The sequence below is a fragment of the Panthera leo genome, chromosome D3 (genome assembly GCF_018350215.1).
Source record: "Panthera leo isolate Ple1 chromosome D3, P.leo_Ple1_pat1.1, whole genome shotgun sequence".
In the NCBI taxonomy this organism is placed as follows: Eukaryota; Metazoa; Chordata; class Mammalia; order Carnivora; family Felidae; genus Panthera; species Panthera leo.
This window is the reverse complement of record NC_056690.1, coordinates 66,564,062-66,584,594: the sequence shown is the minus strand read 5'-3', so window position 1 is coordinate 66,584,594 and position 20,533 is coordinate 66,564,062. Positions and strand designations below refer to the sequence as shown.

The 20,533-nt window shown below is 36.8% G+C and overlaps 1 protein-coding gene across 6 annotated transcripts in view; it reads right to left on the bottom strand.

Moving 5' to 3' along the window:
* Positions 1 to 20,533, bottom strand: part of CD3H18orf25 (chromosome D3 C18orf25 homolog) — an 84,798-nt gene that overhangs the window by 15,892 nt on the left and 48,373 nt on the right. For 4 of the 6 annotated variants that reach the window (XM_042911483.1, XM_042911484.1, XM_042911485.1 and 1 more), the window contains exon 3: positions 8,553 to 8,735. The exons of the other annotated variants lie outside the window; for them this stretch is intronic. In XM_042911483.1, coding sequence (XP_042767417.1) covers positions 8,553 to 8,735 — 183 coding nt within the window. The remainder of the gene's footprint in view (positions 1 to 8,552; positions 8,736 to 20,533) is intronic. 6 annotated transcript variants of the gene reach the window in all.

Here is a 20,533-nt window from a genome sequence, read left to right as displayed (position 1 = left end):
GAACACTATGAAGAAAGAACACCGCCTAAGGAAAGACAGGATCTGCTGGGCAGCACTGAGAGCAGGCTGCAGATTAGGAAGTGAAACTCAACCCTCAGCTCTGCAGCTATGTGATTTTCTCCCAGCTACATTAAGCAGCGTGACACAGGCTCCAAGTGTGCGTACAGGGATCTGACTTTGCCAGCTGGGTACACCAGGAAAGCTGGGGAGCTGGCGAAGGAGAGCTGAGCTTAAACATGCTAGAGTGGGTAAAAAGCGAAGCCAGCAGGGGGTTGGCAAAGGACCGGGTGGCAGGTCAGTGAGGCAGAAGAGCAGTGCAAAGGAAGTAACAGCATGACAGGGCAGAAGAGGCCCCCATGGAAAAGGAGAAAGCAAGAGCAAGAATAGGAGGAAAACCAGTGGTTAGGGGAAGTAAACACCGTAATTCAACCCTCTTGGCTACCCACAAACACAAGCCTCTGGGACCCATCCATTGCTCTCCAGTCTGGTCCTCTACTCGGCTGCTACTCTCCCTTGCTCCATCCAGCCACCCACTACTTACCTTCCTACAACCTTTCCACTGCCCTCTGGAATGTCAGCTCCATGGAAAACTGCACTGAGCTTTTCCTTTCACCTCCCCTGTGGAAACTGAACTCCTGAAAATGCCACCTAGCCTGACTGCTGCTAGGTAGCTGCTCCTACACCTGACTTTCAGGACTAGAATCACTGACAAATCCTGTTGTCCATCCTCATGTACCAACACCAGCAGCCCCTATCTCCCAGGGCACTTCCCTTGACTGCCAAATACCAACTCCAGGACGGTTTCACTCATCCATGAAACATTACTGGCACCTCACTTAGTCTCTATTTTATGTCCCGCTATCATGATTCCTTATTCTTATATGAGTGCTCATTATTTATGTGGACAACCACCCCAAAATTCTCCATGCCTACTCTCTAAGCAGCTGAGCCCCAAGAGGCACTTAAAACTCCCTGCAGTAGGGGCACCTGGGTGGCTCAGTTGGATAAGCATCCAATTTCGGCTCAGGCCATGATCTTGCAGTTTGTGGGTTTGAGCCCTGCATGAGGCTCTGTGCTGACAGCTCAGAGCCTGGATCCTGCTTGGGATTCTGCATCTCTCTCTCTCTCTCTCTGCCCCTCTCCCGCTTGTACTCTGTGTCTCTCTCTCTCAAAAATAAACAAACTTTAAAAAAAAAACACAAAACAAACCTCTCTGTGGTAGACTCACAGCAAAGGGCTCAGCCCTTACCATCCCCAAAATAAACAAGATAACTGAATTAAACCAAACTAAAAAAGCAGGTTGTGGGAGTCATGGTTTCTATAACTATAGTTATTACTATAATTGTAACTAAAATATAGTTATATTTGATTACCCAAATCTTTTCAACAGTAATTAAGAAAACACGACAAGAATACGACAGAGTTAGTTCTTAGTGCCTCTATGCCCAGTTCTATCGCCATAGTTTTTATTTTTTTTTTAATCTGAGGGTAGCCCGCAATTCTAATTCATGATTCCAACTTGTGAAATGTTCTGCCCCAGTCATCAATATTTCTAAATAACCGGTCTTCACTGATTAGGCCCCTCATTATTATAACCATATCACCTACAGAACCTCATTTCAGATCTAGAAATATCATCACTCGTTTTTAAAGAAAGGGGAAGAAATGAAAATTACTATGTTACTTTTGCTCACAATTTTATTACAATATCTTAAGAAAAACAAGGTAACTATCACCAATATTTAAGATTCTTCTAACTTTATTCATTCATTATGGATCTAGAAACTAGTAATTTACATACTGACTTCACATTAGAGCAATTCAAAATTTGGGCCATAAAAATTGTAATCCAACCTTGCTGGTATTTACAGAACTTGTGTGATGTTCTAAAATTGATCACTTAAAATCAGGTTCTCTGATAACCAGTATCTTTACTGCTTAGTCTAAAAATCGGTATCAAATAGGAGCTCCTGGGTGGCTCAGTTGATTAAGCGTCCGGCTTCGGCTCAGGTCAGGATCTCGCGGTTTGTGAGTTTGAGCCCCGCATCAGGCTCTGTGCTGACTGCTCAGAGCCTGAAGCCTGCTTCAGATTCTGTGTCTCCCCTTCTCTCTGCCCCTTTCCTGCTCATCCTCTGTCTCTGTTTTTCAATAATAAACAAAAAAAATATTTTTTTTAAATCAGTATCAAATAAAATAAGTAAGGGATATGGAGGAAAGTGATAGGGACTAAATACAAATTTCTTGGTGAATATTAACTCTAGACTAATGGTGTGAGAGTTGTGCCACATTTCCTGTCAGAGTCATTAGATAAAATGTGCCATTCAGATAACAAGTCAGCTGAGATCCCACCAAGTCTATGGGATGCCATGCTCTACAAGAGACACCAAGGCTTTCTCCAACGGCCAGGAATACATCCCCTCTTCTATCTATTTCAGACCCAGGACTATTAGTCCTTTTCTCTCAGCGTAACACTCTTCAGAATGCCATACATTCCTCTGGGAGCTCCTGTGCAGGGCTTAGTTCTCTGGCCCCTGGGCCATCCTCCACTGTCATCCCTCCAACTCATGACCTCATAGGAATCCAATGACAGAGCAATGGCCAAAGCATACACAAAAGTGAGTCTCAAAGATGCTATGGAGTTCTCAAACTGTCAATGGCAATTAATCTTTCCTGTTTCAGGATAAGAATAAGCCCTGTAGAGAAAGTGTAAATACCACAATTACCATATATTAAACTGAAAATAAATCACAGGACTTATATTTTATTGGGGCAGGAGGCCCTCTCTATGCAGCTCTTTGCCTGTGTGGCTCTTTGGAAAGATAACCTCATGTACTCTATAAGAAAATTCTAAATTTTTGTCCTCCCACTACAGACCTTTTCAACACACAAGTCAGAAAGAAACAGCATAAAAAAGTAACTAAATCATCATGGCAAACATTTTTTTTCTTTTTGTCTTCAAAGAAATAATGTAGCTACTTTTTTCTTAAGGACAAATCATTTTACTTTTTATTTTTATTTTTTAGAGAAAGTGTGCACACATAAGTGGGGAGGATGAGGGAGAAGGGAGGAGAAGGGAGGAGAAGGGAGGAGAAGGGAGGAGAAGGGAGGAGAAGGGAGGAGAAGGGAGGAGAAGGGAGGAGAAGGGAGGAGAAGGGAGGAGAAGGGAGGAGAAGGGAGGAGAAGGGAGGAGAAGGGAGGAGAAGGGAGGAGAAGGGAGGAGAAGGGAGGAGAAGGGAGAAGGGGGGAAAAAGAGGGAGAGGGGAGGAGAAGGGAGAAGGGGGGAGAAGGGGGGAGAAAGAGGGAGAGGGGAGGAGAAGGGAGGAGAAGGGAGGAGAAGGGAGGAGAAGGGAGGAGAAGGGAGGAGAAGGGAGGAGAAGGGAGGAGAAGGGAGGAGAGAGAAGGGAGGAGAGAGGAGGGAGGAGAGAGGAGGGAGGAGAGAGAAGGGAGGAGAGAGAAGGGAGAAGAGAGAAGGGAGAAGAGAGAAGGGAGAAGAGAGAAGGGAGAAGAGAGAAGGGAGAAGAGAGAAGGGAGAAGAGAGAAGGGAGAAGAGAGAAGGGAGAAGAGAGAAGGGAGAAGAGAGAAGGGAGAAGCGGGGAGAAGGGAGAGGGAATATCTTAAGCAGGCTCCACACTCAGCTCGGAGCCTGATGCCATGACCGTGGGATCATGACCTGAGCCAAAATCAAGATTCAGACTCTCAACCAACTGAGCCACCAAGGCACCCCAATGTAGTTATTTTTTAAATCACAAATCTACTGAGGAAGAACTAGTCCTGAGCTGATTTGCAGCACATTAAAGGAAATTATTACATACCGGATGACAACAGCCTATTAAGTATAAAAAAGGTTAATATCTCAAGTCACTATTCACTTAGTTTTAAACCAAGTAGTAAATTATTACCTTGTATTTAGTTTTTTCAGTAAGAATGTTTTAAAAAAACTTTAAAAAGTAGGGGAAGAAGGGGGCCTGGGTGGCTCAGTCGGTTGAGCATCTGATTCTTGACTTCGGCTCGGGTTGTGATCCCAAGGTTGTGGGATCAAGCCCCACGTGAGGTGCTTGAGCGTGGAGCCTGCTTAGGATTCTCTCTCTCCCTCCTTCTGTCCCTCCCCCCACTCATGTACCCTCACTTTCTCTCTAAAATAATAAAATGAAAAAAAAATTTTTTTTAAGTTGGGGACGAGGGGGTCAGAAATCTAAAATCATATATAGTCCATACAAAACAGGTAAAAATAAGTGGAACCTGAACAAATTTATCTCCTTCACAAGACTGCTACATTGACTTTAAAGTGCTAATAAGAGAAACATGGCCAATCTAGCCTAAATATAAAAAGCCCTACACTAAGAACAGGAAACAAGATTTGTTTCTCTGCACTACAACTAGTATTATGGACAAATCAAGATTATCATCTGTATTTCAGGGATGGGAACATGTTCAACAACCTACCTTCTTGACAAGAAGGCCGATGGGAAAAAAACTATCATTTCTGTATTAGTTTTAATTTCCTTGGGGGCCGGGGGAACACTCTAATTCAGTTTATCACAATTACAAGCTTTCTACACCAAGAGTACTTCAGACTTCTGCTGGTCTTAGCTTCATCTGCATTTACGTTCACAGTGAGCTATTACTAGCAATACATAAAAATTAAGCCATTTTCAGATCTACTGATAGTTTCCTAAATATGTCCAATGCAAGAGTTACCTGGGGGTGATTACTAAAAACAGGTTTTTCAGACCCCATACCAGATCTACTTACAGAATCTTCAGGGAGAAATCTAGGATTCTGAATTTTTATCAGCACCCTGGGTAATTTTGACACCCAGGTCAAGTATCGGACATTCCTGTAGCCAGAGCAACTCATTCCAGGGGAGGACAGTAAATTAGAAATTCACAGATTAGGTCCATTAGTCACCTGCTTCCTTACTCAGCCTACTTCAGCATGAATATATTAGCATAATGCCCGCTAGCATTCCTGAAGGCCTGTGTGCTATATTCTGTACTAAGTACAAACAATAATCTTTCGGGGTGTATACTAGTTTTATTCCAGTTCCACAGACAGGGAAACAACTGTCATTTATCGGAGTTCACACAGTATGTGAGTGGCTGCTGCTTCAAAACAAGATGCTTGTTGGCAGCAAGCTGCCACCTACAACACTATGCGATTCCAGCACCAACCAAGAGAAAAGTAAACACATAGCAAGAGTTGAAAGTTGAGATCTTCTGTTGACCAGTGGCTTTCTTAATTTCAATTCTTTTTCTTGGTTAAAACTAAAACTAAAGAGTAAAAACTCTTTTGCATACTGGAGCATCACATAATTGCTTAAGGATCCTAAACAGAGTGGGGCTCCGGACATCATCTGAGATGCTGCTACAGATTAACCCCTGAATAGTCAGTTCAGTGACTGGGTTTTTATTTTGTTGGGAGGGACAGTAGGATAACTCAGATTAACCATCAGAACATTTATCTTAAACTAAAACCACAAGAATGACATCTCATTGATGCTAACAGTTCAAATCTCAAAACTATAAAATTGGCAAACAAGCATAAATTCTGTTAACACTTTGTTGTGGCACTGTAAGTATATTCAAAATCTGCAAGATGGGTTCCCATTATGACAACTGTATCAAGACTAGAGAATATTAGACGTTTTCTTTATTACTCACATACTTGCATTGTCAGATTTAGAAAAAAGGACTTTCATGAGCCAATAAATGGCTTCATAAGAAAATGTCATCGGGATCTGTTGAACAGTGATGACCATGTCTTATGATATACAAAAATCTACACACAATTTATGGCCCAATACATACATATGTTCTCTATATATTATATCCTAGAGAAATTAATCACACACATGTATCAAGAGACATACAAGAAATGTTAATGGTAGCATCATTAGGAACAGCACTCTAAATGTCCAAAAAGAGAATGGGTAAGTCAACTGTGATAGATTCATACAGTGAATACTAAATAGTAAAAAATGAACGAACTAAAGCCATACTTATCAACAAGAATAAAACTTAAAATGTTGAAAAAAGTTACAAATGATTACCTTTTATGTAACACCAATTAATATTAAAACATGCTTGTTTACAGATATGCAACAAATGCAGTAAAAATATAAATACATACACAGGAATACCAATATCAAATACCAAATTCAAGACAGCTTTGGAGTGGAGAGGGAAAAGGAAGGGGAACAGAGTTGAAGCCATGGGTGTTTCCCCCTCACATATTTTTGTCACATTTCATTTCTTAAGAATGGTGGTAAATACCTGAGTGATATACTCTTAAAGTTTTGTATAACTGAGGGGTACCTGGGTGGCTCAGTTAGTTAAGAGGTTAAGTGGTTAAGCTTAAGCGTCCAACTCTTGATTTCGGCGCAGGTCATGATCTCACGGTTTGTGAGTTCAACCCCCATACTGGGCTCCATGCTGACAGTGCTCACACACACACACACTCTCTCTCTCTCTCTCTCTCTCTCTCTCTCTCTCTCTGCCTCTCCCCTGCTCACACACTCAGGCTCGCTCGCTCTCTCTCTCTCTCTCTCTCTCTCTCAAAATAAACTTAAAAAACATTTTTTTTGTGTTACTGAAATTCAAAAACACAACCAAAAATAGAATTAAGTACACAAAGACTAGTGATGTTTTAAACAGCCAAGCTAACAATTACTTGAATCTTAAAATGTGATGCTATCCCCAATGCTGGTAACTTTAAGGATACTTTAAGACCCCACAACCTGCATTATTAGGTTGAAATATCTGAAACTGCTGGGTTTGTTATAGGTCAAAAAGTCAAATATTAACAATTCCATGTGGTTTAAACTAATATTAAAACTCTCTCTATAAAAAACAAAAGTCAGGGCGCCTGGGTGGCTCAGTCGGTTAAGCGTCCGACTTCAGCTCAGGTCACGATCTCACGGTACTTGAGTTCGAGCCCCACGTCGGGCTCTGGGCTGATGGCTCAGAGCCTGGAGCCTGCTTCCGATTCTGTGTCTCCCTCTCTCTCTGCCCCTCCCCCGTTCATGCTCTCTCTCTGTCTCAAAAATAAATAAACGTTAAAAAAAAAAAAATTAAAAAAAAAAAAGTTAAATTTTGATGTGTTCTCCAAGAATTTACTACGCAGTGGTCTACATTTTAATGGAAAGACTAAGAAACAAGGAAATAAAACTGAAATAGAATGGACCATTTGTCAATGGATAAAATATGAAGATAAATTTCCCAGTATACAGAACAAATATATAACTTAGAAACACATATTGCACAAAATGTGGTCAACCTACTGTCCTTTGATATAAAATATTACTGCTTAATTTTTTAAAAGTACTTACACATAATAAATCCTTAAAAGATCCTTGTTGAGCAAAGCAAGTCTTTATACATATAAAAATTGAAGTCCAGAGGAGAAATACCTTGTCCAAGGTCAAGGTCAAATAGTTAGCAGTCTAAACCTATTTAAAACTAAATCTAGGTCCTGCTCCAAAATTAGTCACGATAAATTAATCAGAAGTTCAACCAGAGATTTTTATTTTGTTCCAATCAAAGATTATGAAAGGAAGAATTAAGGACAAATGATCTGTGGAGTTCTGTCTTCTTTTTTATTTCTTAACAATTTCAGTATAACAAGTTCTAAGCCCATTATTATTTTTGCAAAACTCATTTGCCATAAACATATTTTAGGTAGTGATTTACAGGATTAGCTCATAAAAGCCAAGGCTATTTATAATTTAACTATAAAACTATATTCCTTCTGTAGCACTAAAGAAAATACACACTACAAAAGTAGTCTCTCCATCCCCTCACCCTCTTTTCTCAAACTTAAGAACTAGTGCTTTAAGAAAAAGGTTTAAATGAGAAAGAATGCTGAAAAAGTACTGAGGAACACACTGCAGGACAGTTGGAGTTGGAGGGAAGGTTTTTAAAAGTAATGCAATGGGTTTTTTTAGTGAATAAATATCACTCTTCAGAATTATTATAGAGCCCAGATAAATTATGCAAGACAGGGATAGAGATTTTCCTGAGATACGAGAAGCAGAAACTGAAAGAAAAAGGTTGGAAAAGACAAACATGAGAACTACTGGAGAGGAATGGACAGGGACACTGGCACCGCTAGAAGCAGAAGAAACAGTGCAGCCCTTCTTAGGAACAGCCCCAGGGGGCAGGTGTAATCAGATCCCCCCCCCATACTGCAAGGTTGCTATACAGATTAAGTGAGGGAAACCCCTGGAGAAGGGGAGGGTGGGAGAGTATTAAGGTCATATGAGTAGTTTTTAATGTATGTTAAGCATTTTTAACCCAAGAAATAGGTATACTGAAATCTACCTGTGCCTACAATTAATTCTCATTTTTGCTTCCTTCATATTAGGAAAGATGAATGACAGACACGCTACCCACATCTCCTCTTCAGTTGTAAAGGGCACCCTGATAGTCACAATCATTGAAAGCCAGATGTGTCTAGTTGGCCTGCTCTCCTCGGCAAGGTCCACTACAAGGAAAACAGCTGCCAGGACACATGCACGTACACCGTTAGAGAAGGGGGAGGGGAGGGAGACCAACCTGCCTCCGCATTCAGCTCCTCTAGAAGCCCGCTGGTCCTCCAGGTAGCTCCTGTGTCCTGGCCTCCTACAGAATTACTGTGCTCTTGAACTACCGCAGCCGCCAATAAATTGTCCACATTTACCACTTCTGGGTCAGAGCTGGTGTCAGACATATCATAATGAGCTACAACTGGAGGTCCATCTAGGGAGGAAAGAAAATGTATACTTGTATCTAACTTGTGGGGTGAAAAATACTTCTGCAACTAAGAGCCCTCTAAATGCCAGTTGCCTTTATCTTATTACTCTACCTGGTCAGAAAAGCTGCACTTTATACATCTAATATTTTGTACATGATGTGAAAGTGGAAAAGATAACCCAAGCTTATAAGATGAGGGACACATTTGAAAAGGAGAAAAGGAGTGTTATTATGAAGAACAGAAGACAAGACTGTACTGAACAAAGTTACACTGAATTCTCGTCACATTCCTATAGAGCAAAAGACTATGAAAAAGGAGAAGACTCCACAGAGAAAATAAAACTGATTTTTTAAGGAAAAAAACTGATGCAAACTATTAAAAGTCAATTTATAGTTTTTCAGAGAATGAATCTAGTTCTTTCTCTTAGTAGCTAATACTTAAAAAGTCACTGTTAGATTCAAAGAAGAAAGTCAAATACATATTTTTCTATTCTAAAGAAATAAGGTTAACATTAGGAGCTCTACTTGACTATATCCAATAAAGCCCTTTAAAAATACCAGGGATCAGGGCACCTGGGTGGCTTGGTCGGTTAAGCACCCGACTCTTGGTTTCGACTCAGGTCATAATCTCACGGTTCATGGGATCTCATGGGATCAAGCCCCACATCGGGCTCCACGCTGAGCAGGAGTCTGCTTGGGATTCTCTCGCCCTCTCTCTCTGCCCCTCTCCCACTTGTGCTCGCTCTCTCTCTCTCTCTCTCTCTCTCAAAATAAACTTTAAAAAATAAAAATATCAGGGGTGTTATGCATTTCATAACAAAAAGACAATACTCTTTTCTACAAAAAGAAACACTTTCTCTACAAAAAGAAAACTTTTTCTACAAAAAGACAATACTCACAAAATCCACCTTCAGGATTTTGCTTGGGATGTCTTGTTAGGAATATCTAAATTTTCTTTTCCCTGAGAAAGACAACCAGCTCACATTCCAAGGCAACGATACGCAACCTTATGGGTTATTTTAGAGGAAGATATTAAAGTTCTGACTGGAAAAAAAAAAAAAAAAAAAGATCCCTTCTACCTCCAAATCACCCTAACTAGCCGAAAAAGGCAGCTGACTTCCAAAGAAATTAAACTGCAGTGATTCATGCTAAAATAACTCAATAATCATGCTTGTAGAATAGATACATGCTTTAAATGCTAATGCTACCCTTTTCTCATAGCAAAAAACAAAAATAGAGTTTTCATTCAATTATGAAATACATCCCTTACTACCATCTTCATTTTAGAATAAAGCAGAAATAAAGGAATGCAGTTTCTCTCCCCAACAGCTATTTATAAAGTGCAGGCAAATTATTTATTTCCATAAAGATTTTTTAATATCAAGACTGTTTTACATTCAACACACCTATTTTATGAAACTCTGGACTATGAAGGAATACATATGCCAATGACTCATTAAAATAGAACACAATGAAAGATTAGTTTTAATACAAGCATCCATTGTGTGAATTGTGACTGAACAAAACATGAAACACATCTGGGATATTTATCCCTTAAAGCAAAGGTCCCAAACCAAAAGTTTATGTAGCAACATTTTTAAAATAAAAATGACCAAATAAAAGCAAACGAGTTGTTAAGTGCCACTGTATAAGAACAGACATGTCACAATATGAAATTCTGACGATCATTACAATTTCAGTTGACTACTTAAAGATAATTTTCAATTCCCCCAAAAGGGTAAATCAAGTTCAGAAAATTCGATAGTGTAGCCTCAGTATCAGTTGGTAATGGATTTTAGCTCAAATAGCAAAAAATTAGTTCATGTTTGACGTTTTTCTTTTCTAAAAAAGAAAAGAAAGCTCTATTATTTATGGAGTTCTCGTCAGAGTTCAAAATGATTATTATGGAATCAAGATACTGTGTGATGTCCAAATACTTGGGTGCAGAAGATATGAGGGTCAAGTACAATATTGACTATTTGACCAAATGTTCTATTTAAAAGGGCTTTAGTTAAGTGTTGTTTTGCAAAAAATTAAAGATTTATTTTAAAATTTACACCACTAGTACCATTCACCACCTCTTGCTCTCACATCCCTCCCCCCTACAACCACCAAATTGAGGCATCAGGTCAACAGTCAAGTCAAAATTGTACCACTCCTACATGTAGAATCATGCAAAGAGTAGAGTTGTATATGTACATGCAGAGTTAACATCACCTACCCATGGAAATAACTTGTCTGAAAGTCTTCATCAGTAGGAAATACAAGCATAAACTTGTTATCTGGCTTCATTCTTGTATCTTCCATATTTCCAAACAGCACACCTTATAGCTTAGCTTAAATTTAGTATTCATCATAAACAAAGACAGTGATATTTTCATATTTTAATTATACTTAAAAGTTAAATTATTATCAGTGTCATTTCTCATTTCCAGTCTATCCAAAACAATGACAAGTCAATACTATACAAACTTTAATAAAGGAATGGATGCCTTTCCATCTTTCTTCCAACTTGAAACCAAAATTAAGGATCTTATGTTCCAAGGTCATGTTACACTTATCATTAGCAAACCAGGATGAAATAAAGTAGGTTTAAAGCACTCAGCATTAGGGTTTGAACTTTAAACCACTAAGTAAATACGAGCTACCTGATGGTGATAATTTGTGATATTCTTTTAAAAGTGATTCTTGCTGCACAGCAGAAGTAAGACACAGGTAAGATCCTGTAGTAATTGTATCTGTCTTTTAAAAGAAAGAAAGGAAAAAAAAGCTACGGAGGAGGAGCTGGGAAAATTCAGCACATTAATAAGAGAAGCAGCAACTATTCTTCCAATTTGACTCTAACAATTCATTACAGGATGGAATAAACATGGAGATACTGTCCTCTCTCCCACTTGATTTTTCTCTATACTGTGAGAACAAATGCACTGCTACTAAGATTACTTTGGCTTTCAAAAGCATCAAAATAGTCACTTCAAGTAAAGTTACACATGGAAACATTTCCAATTTAAAAATTAATCATTAATGTAAGCACATTCCATGTTACATTTAAGGATTAGCCAAACTACACATTCTCCCATCTGCTAAACTTGATGTCTGTCACAATCTTAAAACATAAATTTATAATAATGACTTCCTAGTTTTTCTACAATCCTTAATAGCATATCTCTATAAAGGTAAATGTTAACACAATTAGTTAATAACTAACTGGCCTGTGGTTAATCAAAGTGCTGTCTCTCCTCCTGATTGCAAGATTTTGAAAATTTTGCTGCTCATTACAATTACAAGGCAAAAAATTAAAAGTCAAGTAATCCACTGACTTAAGAACATCGATTCATCCATTTTATGCTAGAAATAGGTTTGTACCCTCTCAATTACATCCTAGCCTACACACAGGTTCTAACTTTTCAAATAATAAAATACAGATGTATCTGTGTCATCACACATTTCTGACATAGTGAAGTTTACTCTTTTATGGTTAGCCTTCTCTACTACTGTCATCAAGTGTTTAATTTTATGAATTAGTTTTCTTTCAACCTATTATTTTCTTCTTTAAAAAATGTTCTTTAAATCTCACTGAGAGAATGTGAAACAAAACAAAAAAGCAAAACAAAACCAACATCCTTTACTGCATTTATCCCTGACAAACCCCTTTTAGAATTTCACTACCAAAAGCACAAAATTTTTAAAAATGATGTAAGGTAATACATAATTTACCACTCTTGTTTTACAGATGAGAGATCTGAGTCCTAATTAGGTGGAACCAGAAATGAATTACATGACAGTTGTGCAGTGTTGAGAGAACTGGAAATATACAAGACGGAACAGCATAGGAAGTACGTACAGATTTTTGGCAGCCAACATACAGGTTGAAGTCCTGCCTACTACTACTTAGCTCTAGGACTCATTTCTTCACAGAGTTATGGCAAGAGTTAAAGATGACATACCAGCAGAATACTGGACCACTGCCCCATCTTTCCACTATAATTAGCACCTGCCCTATTTTATTTGTTTGCTTATCTTTTTACATGTAAATTCTACTCTACAGGGCCTGCATGCAAGAAGCTTTGAGAAAAGGGCACCTGGGTGGCTTAGTCAGTCATGTGTCTGAATCTTGATTTTAGCTCCGGTCATGATCTCATGGTTCATGAGATCGAGCCCCACGCTGGGCTCTGTGCTGACAGGGCAAAGCCTGCTTGGGATTCTCTCTCTCTGCCCCTCCTCCTTCTTTCTATCAAAATAAACAAACTTTATTTAAAAAAAAAAAAAAAAGCAGGAGCAGCTATGAGAAAACATCCCTGACTGGGTTGGTGCCTCACACTGGTCATAGATTAACCCCACTTATTAAGCAAATGCTTTCCTGGGATTACTGAGATCTTCACAAATGGGCTTTTGTATGTTTCTTTTTGTTTGAAGTGTAATGTCAGCTTGGGTGTGTTCATATAAAAGTGTTTCATACCCAGAGATCATTTTTGGATTATTTCATATTTTGCACCATCCTAGCCTACAGAGCCTCCCACTAACACAAGTGTCAGTCTCCCAGTATGAGGTCTAATTAGATCTGAGAGATGGGAATTCTAGTATCTCAGACACCCTAGAAACGCACTCCTCCTTCTCTATTGGTTAAGTCTTGGGCCCAAGGAAAGGTGGGGCAATGGCCCAAGACACACTTTGCCCCTTCAACTCCCATTTCTATAACTATAGTAATATACAACAAAGCTCAGAGAAAATTCCTTCTGTCCTCCCCAGTATAGCCAATCTCCTGAAACCCCTCACTAGGAGAGAAAAAAATTAATCTTGTTACTGCAAAATGATCCCATATAAGCTCTACTGCCACAGTCATTAAAGGGCCTATGCCCAGGGCCATTATCTATCTACAACATCATGAGAAAGGTGGAAATCACACTTGGCCTCAATCCAGATAGTCAGATTCAAAAAAGCTACACCTGAAAGAAGCATTCTTGGGAATTACCTAGCCAAGGGGTCTAAGAAGGGAGAGTATATGTGGCAGTGGGCAAGTGAGAGAATGCAGTGTGGGGGGAATAAGGAATTGAGAGGAAGGACAAACCTGAAGAGCTGCAGGAGGAAATTTGCATTTTGGCAGAACCTACTCAAGAAAAAAGGCGTTTTCATTCCATACCAAAATACTTACCAAGGTGAAAATCTGTATTTGCGAATATAAGAGAAAAAATACTTGAGAATACTTATGCTGTATTTTTATTACTATCAAAAATATATATGTACACATAGAACAATGTGAAAAAATAAAAAGCAGTCATTTTCAAAGCAGCTGTTGAAAAAGACAAATAATTACATCTACCAGAAAAAAACAAAAAGCTACACAGAAAAGCGCCATCTCTAAAAAAAACAGCTTTAAATACCAAAATCTGTGTGTGTCTATTTTCTCCAGAATAATATCAAATGCTATTTCAGTAAAAAGAAAAATGTCTGAGAAAACAGAGCTCAATGGAAATTAAATGCAATATACAATGAAATTTTATGTTTAGGCATTAAGTCATTTTCACTTTTTTAATTAAATTTTTACTAATTTGTTTTTTAAGTAATCTCTACACCCAATGTGGGGCTTGAACTCAATATCAAGAGTCGCATGCTCCACTGAGTGAGCCAGCCAGCCAGGCACCTGGCATTATGTCATTTCCAAAATAAAACTGTTCTGGTACTTTTTTCATTCTACTCATCTCAATTATTAAAATTTTAGACATTATAAAGTTTGCAAGGTGGGAATAAAGTTTTAAGGACTACATCTGTCCTTATATCATACTAGTAAATGACAGGTCATTTTGTTCACCCAGGAAAGTTACCTATGATACTGATTAAGAGTTAATTTTTGAGAGGATCAAAGATGAGGTAAAAGCAAATATTCAAGATTATCAGAGTAGTTAGAAAGTTGATCTCAAGAAAGAAAATTTCATTTTAACATTTCACCACTAACTACAAAGTTGGGAAAATTGGGAGGTTATTCGTAAGATAACTCGGGTCACGTATCTGGATATTCAACAAAGCCTAAAAGTTCGGAAAACAGGGCACCTGAAGAGGTCACCATCTTTCAATTTATCTTCCTATTTCAGAAACAAACTCATGACCTACTGCTTTGAGGATTCAGAGAACAAAACTGAAATATCTGTACCATGTACACAAAGAACACAAAAATTAGATATGATTTTAGCCACACCTCCATCTCTATGATCCCTGTTAAAGATATCTCCATTCCAGCTTTCTGATTATTCCCTGAAGTAGTCTAAACTCTATTTTCCAAATATTCCTCAATTTTTAATAGGATAACTCAGTAGAACGTGTAAAGAAAAAGAATCTCAACCTTTTATGTTAACACTGGTATTATTACCTTTTTCAATATAGCAATTACAAAAAAACCTGAAAATCATCTCAAAAACATCATGTAAAATCTATTAATTATTCTGACCACAAACTAATATTGCATAATGGAAAAGCAGGTTTCTTGACTCCCAAACACCTAATGTGAATTAACTGGTAGACAATCACTAATATACCAACCAATGCTATCCTCAATAGAGTAACAAGAAACACTTCTTTTTTGAAACTTTTATTTATCTAGATTAATTGTTACACTTCAAATGCAGTTAGGTAAAATATATAAAAAAAGTGCAATAAAATAAAAATCAGTTATTTAATAACATTCTTTCCAAATCTCAAAGTTGTAAGAGTTTATTACCAAAGAATACACTTCCTCATAGATTATTACTCCTTCATTTTTTAGGATGTCTTCTATTTTATGCTGCAGTAAATTTAATGTAAGATCTACTCAATGCCAGTAATAATAGTTTGTTTTCAATTCCCACCAACCTTCCTAAAATTCAGAGAAATTAAAAACAGAAATAAAAAAAAAAAAAAGAAAAGTGTAGAAACTCCGAAGTTATTCACGTTGTGTACAATCCATGTATCATACAACTGTTCTGGACAAATTAAAAAAACAAATTTCTTATCTGTACACTGATTAAGGACATAGATGTCATTTATGGAGAGGATTTTGAGAAGAATTTTTCTTCAAGAACAATTTTTACTGAACAATTTTCATAGTAAAAAAATTTTAAGTTTAATAAATTTGCTCAAATTATTTTGATGCTGTATTTTCTAACATGTGGCATTCCACAAAATCTCTTTCACTGTACTCTCACTGTATCATTTAAATAATTCAAACTGGAGAGAGGGAAATAAATATAAGCTAAACAAAATGTAACAGGTACAATTACTTTAAAAGGTCACCTTCTACGAGACAGCTTGCCTATAATCTGTTATTCTAAACAAATGATGACAGGAAGAAGCCTGTTCACCATCTTACCTACAACTTTCATGTAGCTGTATCATTAGGCAAATTCAGCTATATATTAAAAATGAAAATTATCAGTGATATCAATTTGGGTGCTTTATTTGCTCAACAAAAGGATTCGCTACAGCATTTCTTCCATTAACAAGCAGATTTAATCGTTTAAAATTATTTCATTTCTAATATTCTGACTTGCACACAAATTTTAAGTAATAAATCTTATGTAAATTGAGATATACCTAGACTCAGAGACCTGGGTCTCTGCTGTTAAATCTACATAACACTGTAGAATGACAAAAGCAATGAAGCAAAATTATTCTTTTACTCAGTCTGCTAGTGAAATAAACAAGAGGTCAAAAACCTTTACATGACAAAAACAAAATCCATAAAGTAACTTTTTTCTCCAATTTTATCACCCCAACTAGGTTTATATGTGGGCAACTCTTACATACATGAATGGATATTATATTAATAAAAATCCCTGTAGACTATTCCATTGTTATCTGTCTCCAACAACTTGTCAAATGTAACAATAAAAAAACACAAAAATTAGTTATTTCAGAAGTGGGCATATGTGCACACGTGCAGACACACACACACAGACCAGACCCCTTGAGATAAGGCTCAATCCTCTGACTTGGTAACAAGAAAAAAGGTTTTTTTCTCTTGGAGCCCCAAAATGATAGAATCCTTTATTCTAAGTTAAAAAAAAAACAAAAAACACTTTATACAAGATATTAAATCTTAAGATTTTCATTGTGTTGTGTTCTAAATTGAAATTTTATTTGGGCTTTTATTACACTCATTTTTAATGATGCGCACAAAATATGCATCAATACAAGTAAGACAGTTATCATCTAACAAATGGCTCAAATAACCAGATCGTTCTAATCTGGTTAAATACTCTTAAAATTATTAAAAATCTAATATCCTAAACACTGAGTTAGTACAAACCAGGCAGAAAGTAGTCTGTAGACAGATTATCAGAAAACACATTTATCTTTAATGAGGGGATAATGCCCCCTTTTAAATATCATCACCTAATTTCATGTGTACATATTAGAGAAATGGGATTTTATTCTTAAATAAAAAGTATTTCAACGACATCTAGATTAATGTTTTAGGTTGAAAGAAGTTTCTTCCAGCATTAGCCCTTTATATACTACAAAGAGGTCCAAACAGGATACATTCCTTAACCTTCTTAAAATTCTAGGAAAATTAAAGGAATTCAAAAGAAACAAATTAGGGAAGACCACTAGGCACTTCTCAAACAATACATACACGTACATAAAAATGCCACCACATAATCCATAAGTGATTCCCACTTCTTCGTTTTAGTACTTAAACGTACAACAGTCTCCCTTTAACCACGGTTTCACTGCCATGATTTCAGTTACCATCAGTCAACAATGGTCCGGAAACAGATGATCTTCCTCCTGACAAACGGTCAGAAGGTCAAAAGTAGCCTAACACTACATCACAGTGCCTGTATCATTCACCTCACTACTTCTCCTCACATACGCATTTTATCACCTCACATCATCACAAAAAGGGTAAGTGCAGTACAATATTTTGAGACCGCATTCGCATAATTTTTATTACGATATATTGTTATAATTGTTGTATTTTATTATTGTTGCTCATCTCTTACTGTGCCTAATTTACAGATTAAACCTTATCATACATATGTTTGTATACGAAAAAACAAACTATTTATAGGGTTCGGTACTATCTGTGGTTTCACGCATCCACTGGGGTCTTGAAACATAACCCCCACAGATGAGGGGGTATAATCTTAGGGATACAGGCTTTGCCTCACTGAAGGAGAATTCAATAATCCAAAACAGCAGTTATGTTTTAAAAGTTCAATACTGGATATTTCTGTAAATATATATAATACAGAAACAACATTTTTTGAAAGAGGAATTTTTAAATTGTGCAATCTGGACAAGGTGTCACCATTTAATGCACAACTCATGTAAAAACTTACTGTTTTTCAAAATAATATTTCCTATAACAGCTCACATTTTAATTTTCTTTTTTTTATTTTTTTTTAAATTTTTTTTTTTTCAACGTTTTTTTTTTTTTTTTTATTTATTTTTGGGACAGAGAGAGACAGAGCATGAACGGGGGAGGGGCAGAGAGAGAGGGAGACACAGAATCGGAAACAGGCTCCAGGCTCCGAGCCATCAGCCCAGAGCCTGACGCGGGGCTCGAACTCACGGACCGCGAGATCGTGACCTGGCTGAAGTCGGACGCTTAACCGACTGCGCCACCCAGGCGCCCTCACATTTTAATTTTCAAGGCACTGTGAGAAACTAAAAATCAGGATAAAATTTGTAGGTATGTTTCTGCTTCAAAATTATTAAGGTTAAGCACTCCAAACCACAAAATTTCAGATTTTACTTTAGAATAAGTTTTAATATTTGAAACATATTCTACGAATTAAATCAATACATCCTGGTTTCCTTTTTCTACCAAAACCTCTTTCCACTTCTTTACCCAAAATTATGTAGAAAGGTGTCCCAAATTATTAATGTTTAACACCTTCTCAAATATCCTAAATATCATTCTTACCTAGAATATCAATTATTATAACCTATGTTTGAGGAGCGCCTGGGTGGATCAGTTGGTTAAGTGTCTGACTCGAGTTCAGCTCAGGTCATGATCTTGCGGTTCCTGGGTTTGAGCCCTGTGTCAGCGTGTGGAGCCTGCTTGGGATTCTCTGTCTCCTTCCTCTCTCTGGCCCTCCTCCCACACAAAATAAACAAATAAAACCTATGTTTGATAGTTCTAGTCCACTAAAACTTTTTCATTTTTCTCTTAAAGGCAAAAAGTATATCTATAGACTTTTTGCTCAATTATCTAATAACAAAAACTAGAATATATTCGGTCAATACTAGGAATAATTTGTGTTCTTAAAAGATGAATTATTTTCTATTTTAAAAATAAAAAGCATCAGTACATCCTTAATATATCAAATATTAAATCATGAAGCAAAAAAGAAACCTGCTAAGTACTTGAAACAGTTTATACATGCATCAAAAAGTAGTCATGTTAACATGCTGAAATTAACTTTTTAAATTTATTTTTTTAAGTAGGTTCCATGCCCAATGGGGGGTTTGAACTCATAGCTCTGAGATCAAGAGTCACGTGCTCTACCAACTGAGCCAGCCAGGCACCCCTATATTGACATTTTTTATGCCTAAAACTCCATGTCTAGTAAAATCAGTGATCTCAGGAAGAAACTGAAGACAGAACTTCCCTGAAAATATCTCAAATTCAAATAATTACCGCAGATTAGTTAAAATCTAGTCAGTCATCCCAAAACAATGTTCTTCCTGTTGATATAAAACTTAATCTAAAGATAATACTAGCTGAAGTAATTTACAAATGTTGTATTATCATTTCAGAGAAAAATACATCAGTTATAATTAACTCCTATCATAGTTTATGTTGAAAATTCATACTAATGTTATGTAAGAGCTTAGCTGATGTTAAGAAATTTATTGCAAGTTGCACTGGTGTTTCCAAACTTACTCCTATTTGTCAAATATCAAGTTCAGGAAATCTGACCATCATTACACAATTAAGAGACTTCTAGTCTTTTTCATTAATTCCTATATACATTCTTCAAAGAAACCTGAGAACATTAACACGCCTCCCGCAAAGTTAACTCCCAATTCTTACCCATCAGGTTCTAAAACGAAAAAACCAAATCACACAGTTTATTTTTCAATTCAAAACTAGAAAAGGAAAAAAAAGTTGGCTCGGTCTATTACAGTTAATTTAAAAATTACAAATATTTGGATAAAGAACTAAATAGAAAATATACTAATAATTTTCTAAGTTACTGATAAATTCTTAAAATACTGACCATTTTCTGAGTAAAGTTCCTGATAAATTATTAAAATAAAGGTCTTCATTGTTATATAAACCACCTATCCTTCCTCTTACAAAACAGAATTAGTTTTTCCAACGTTGCAACTTCATTAAGTATTAAAATAATTAATCTGTTTCATATTGAGAAGTTATGAAATTATAAATTTGAAGGGAAAAACCAATAAATTTTTATTGTAAGCAAATCCAGCAGAAAGCAAAATTTGAAACAAAAACAGTATTAGCAAAGTTACATATTCCTACTAAAAAATTTCACCCTAATTTAGTGGCTTCTCACCAACCCAGAAAACATAAAATACCAGTATTTCCCAATCTCAGGCCACACATAAAAACAGCTATCATACTGCAAGACTTTCAATCCTGTGATATTTTCTCCCCTTTGACATACTCTGTGGGCCCTTTAACATGCCAAAGGGACATTTATTTTCAGTCTGGGGATTAAAAACAAAATTAAATTGGTAGTACATTAGCTAATACAGTTAGTCACCAGTAACTTAAAAACCCATTTAATACATACGCTTAACAGAGTGACCATTTCATCTATTTCCTCTAGAGGTACTCTTTACATCAAGGTACCAGA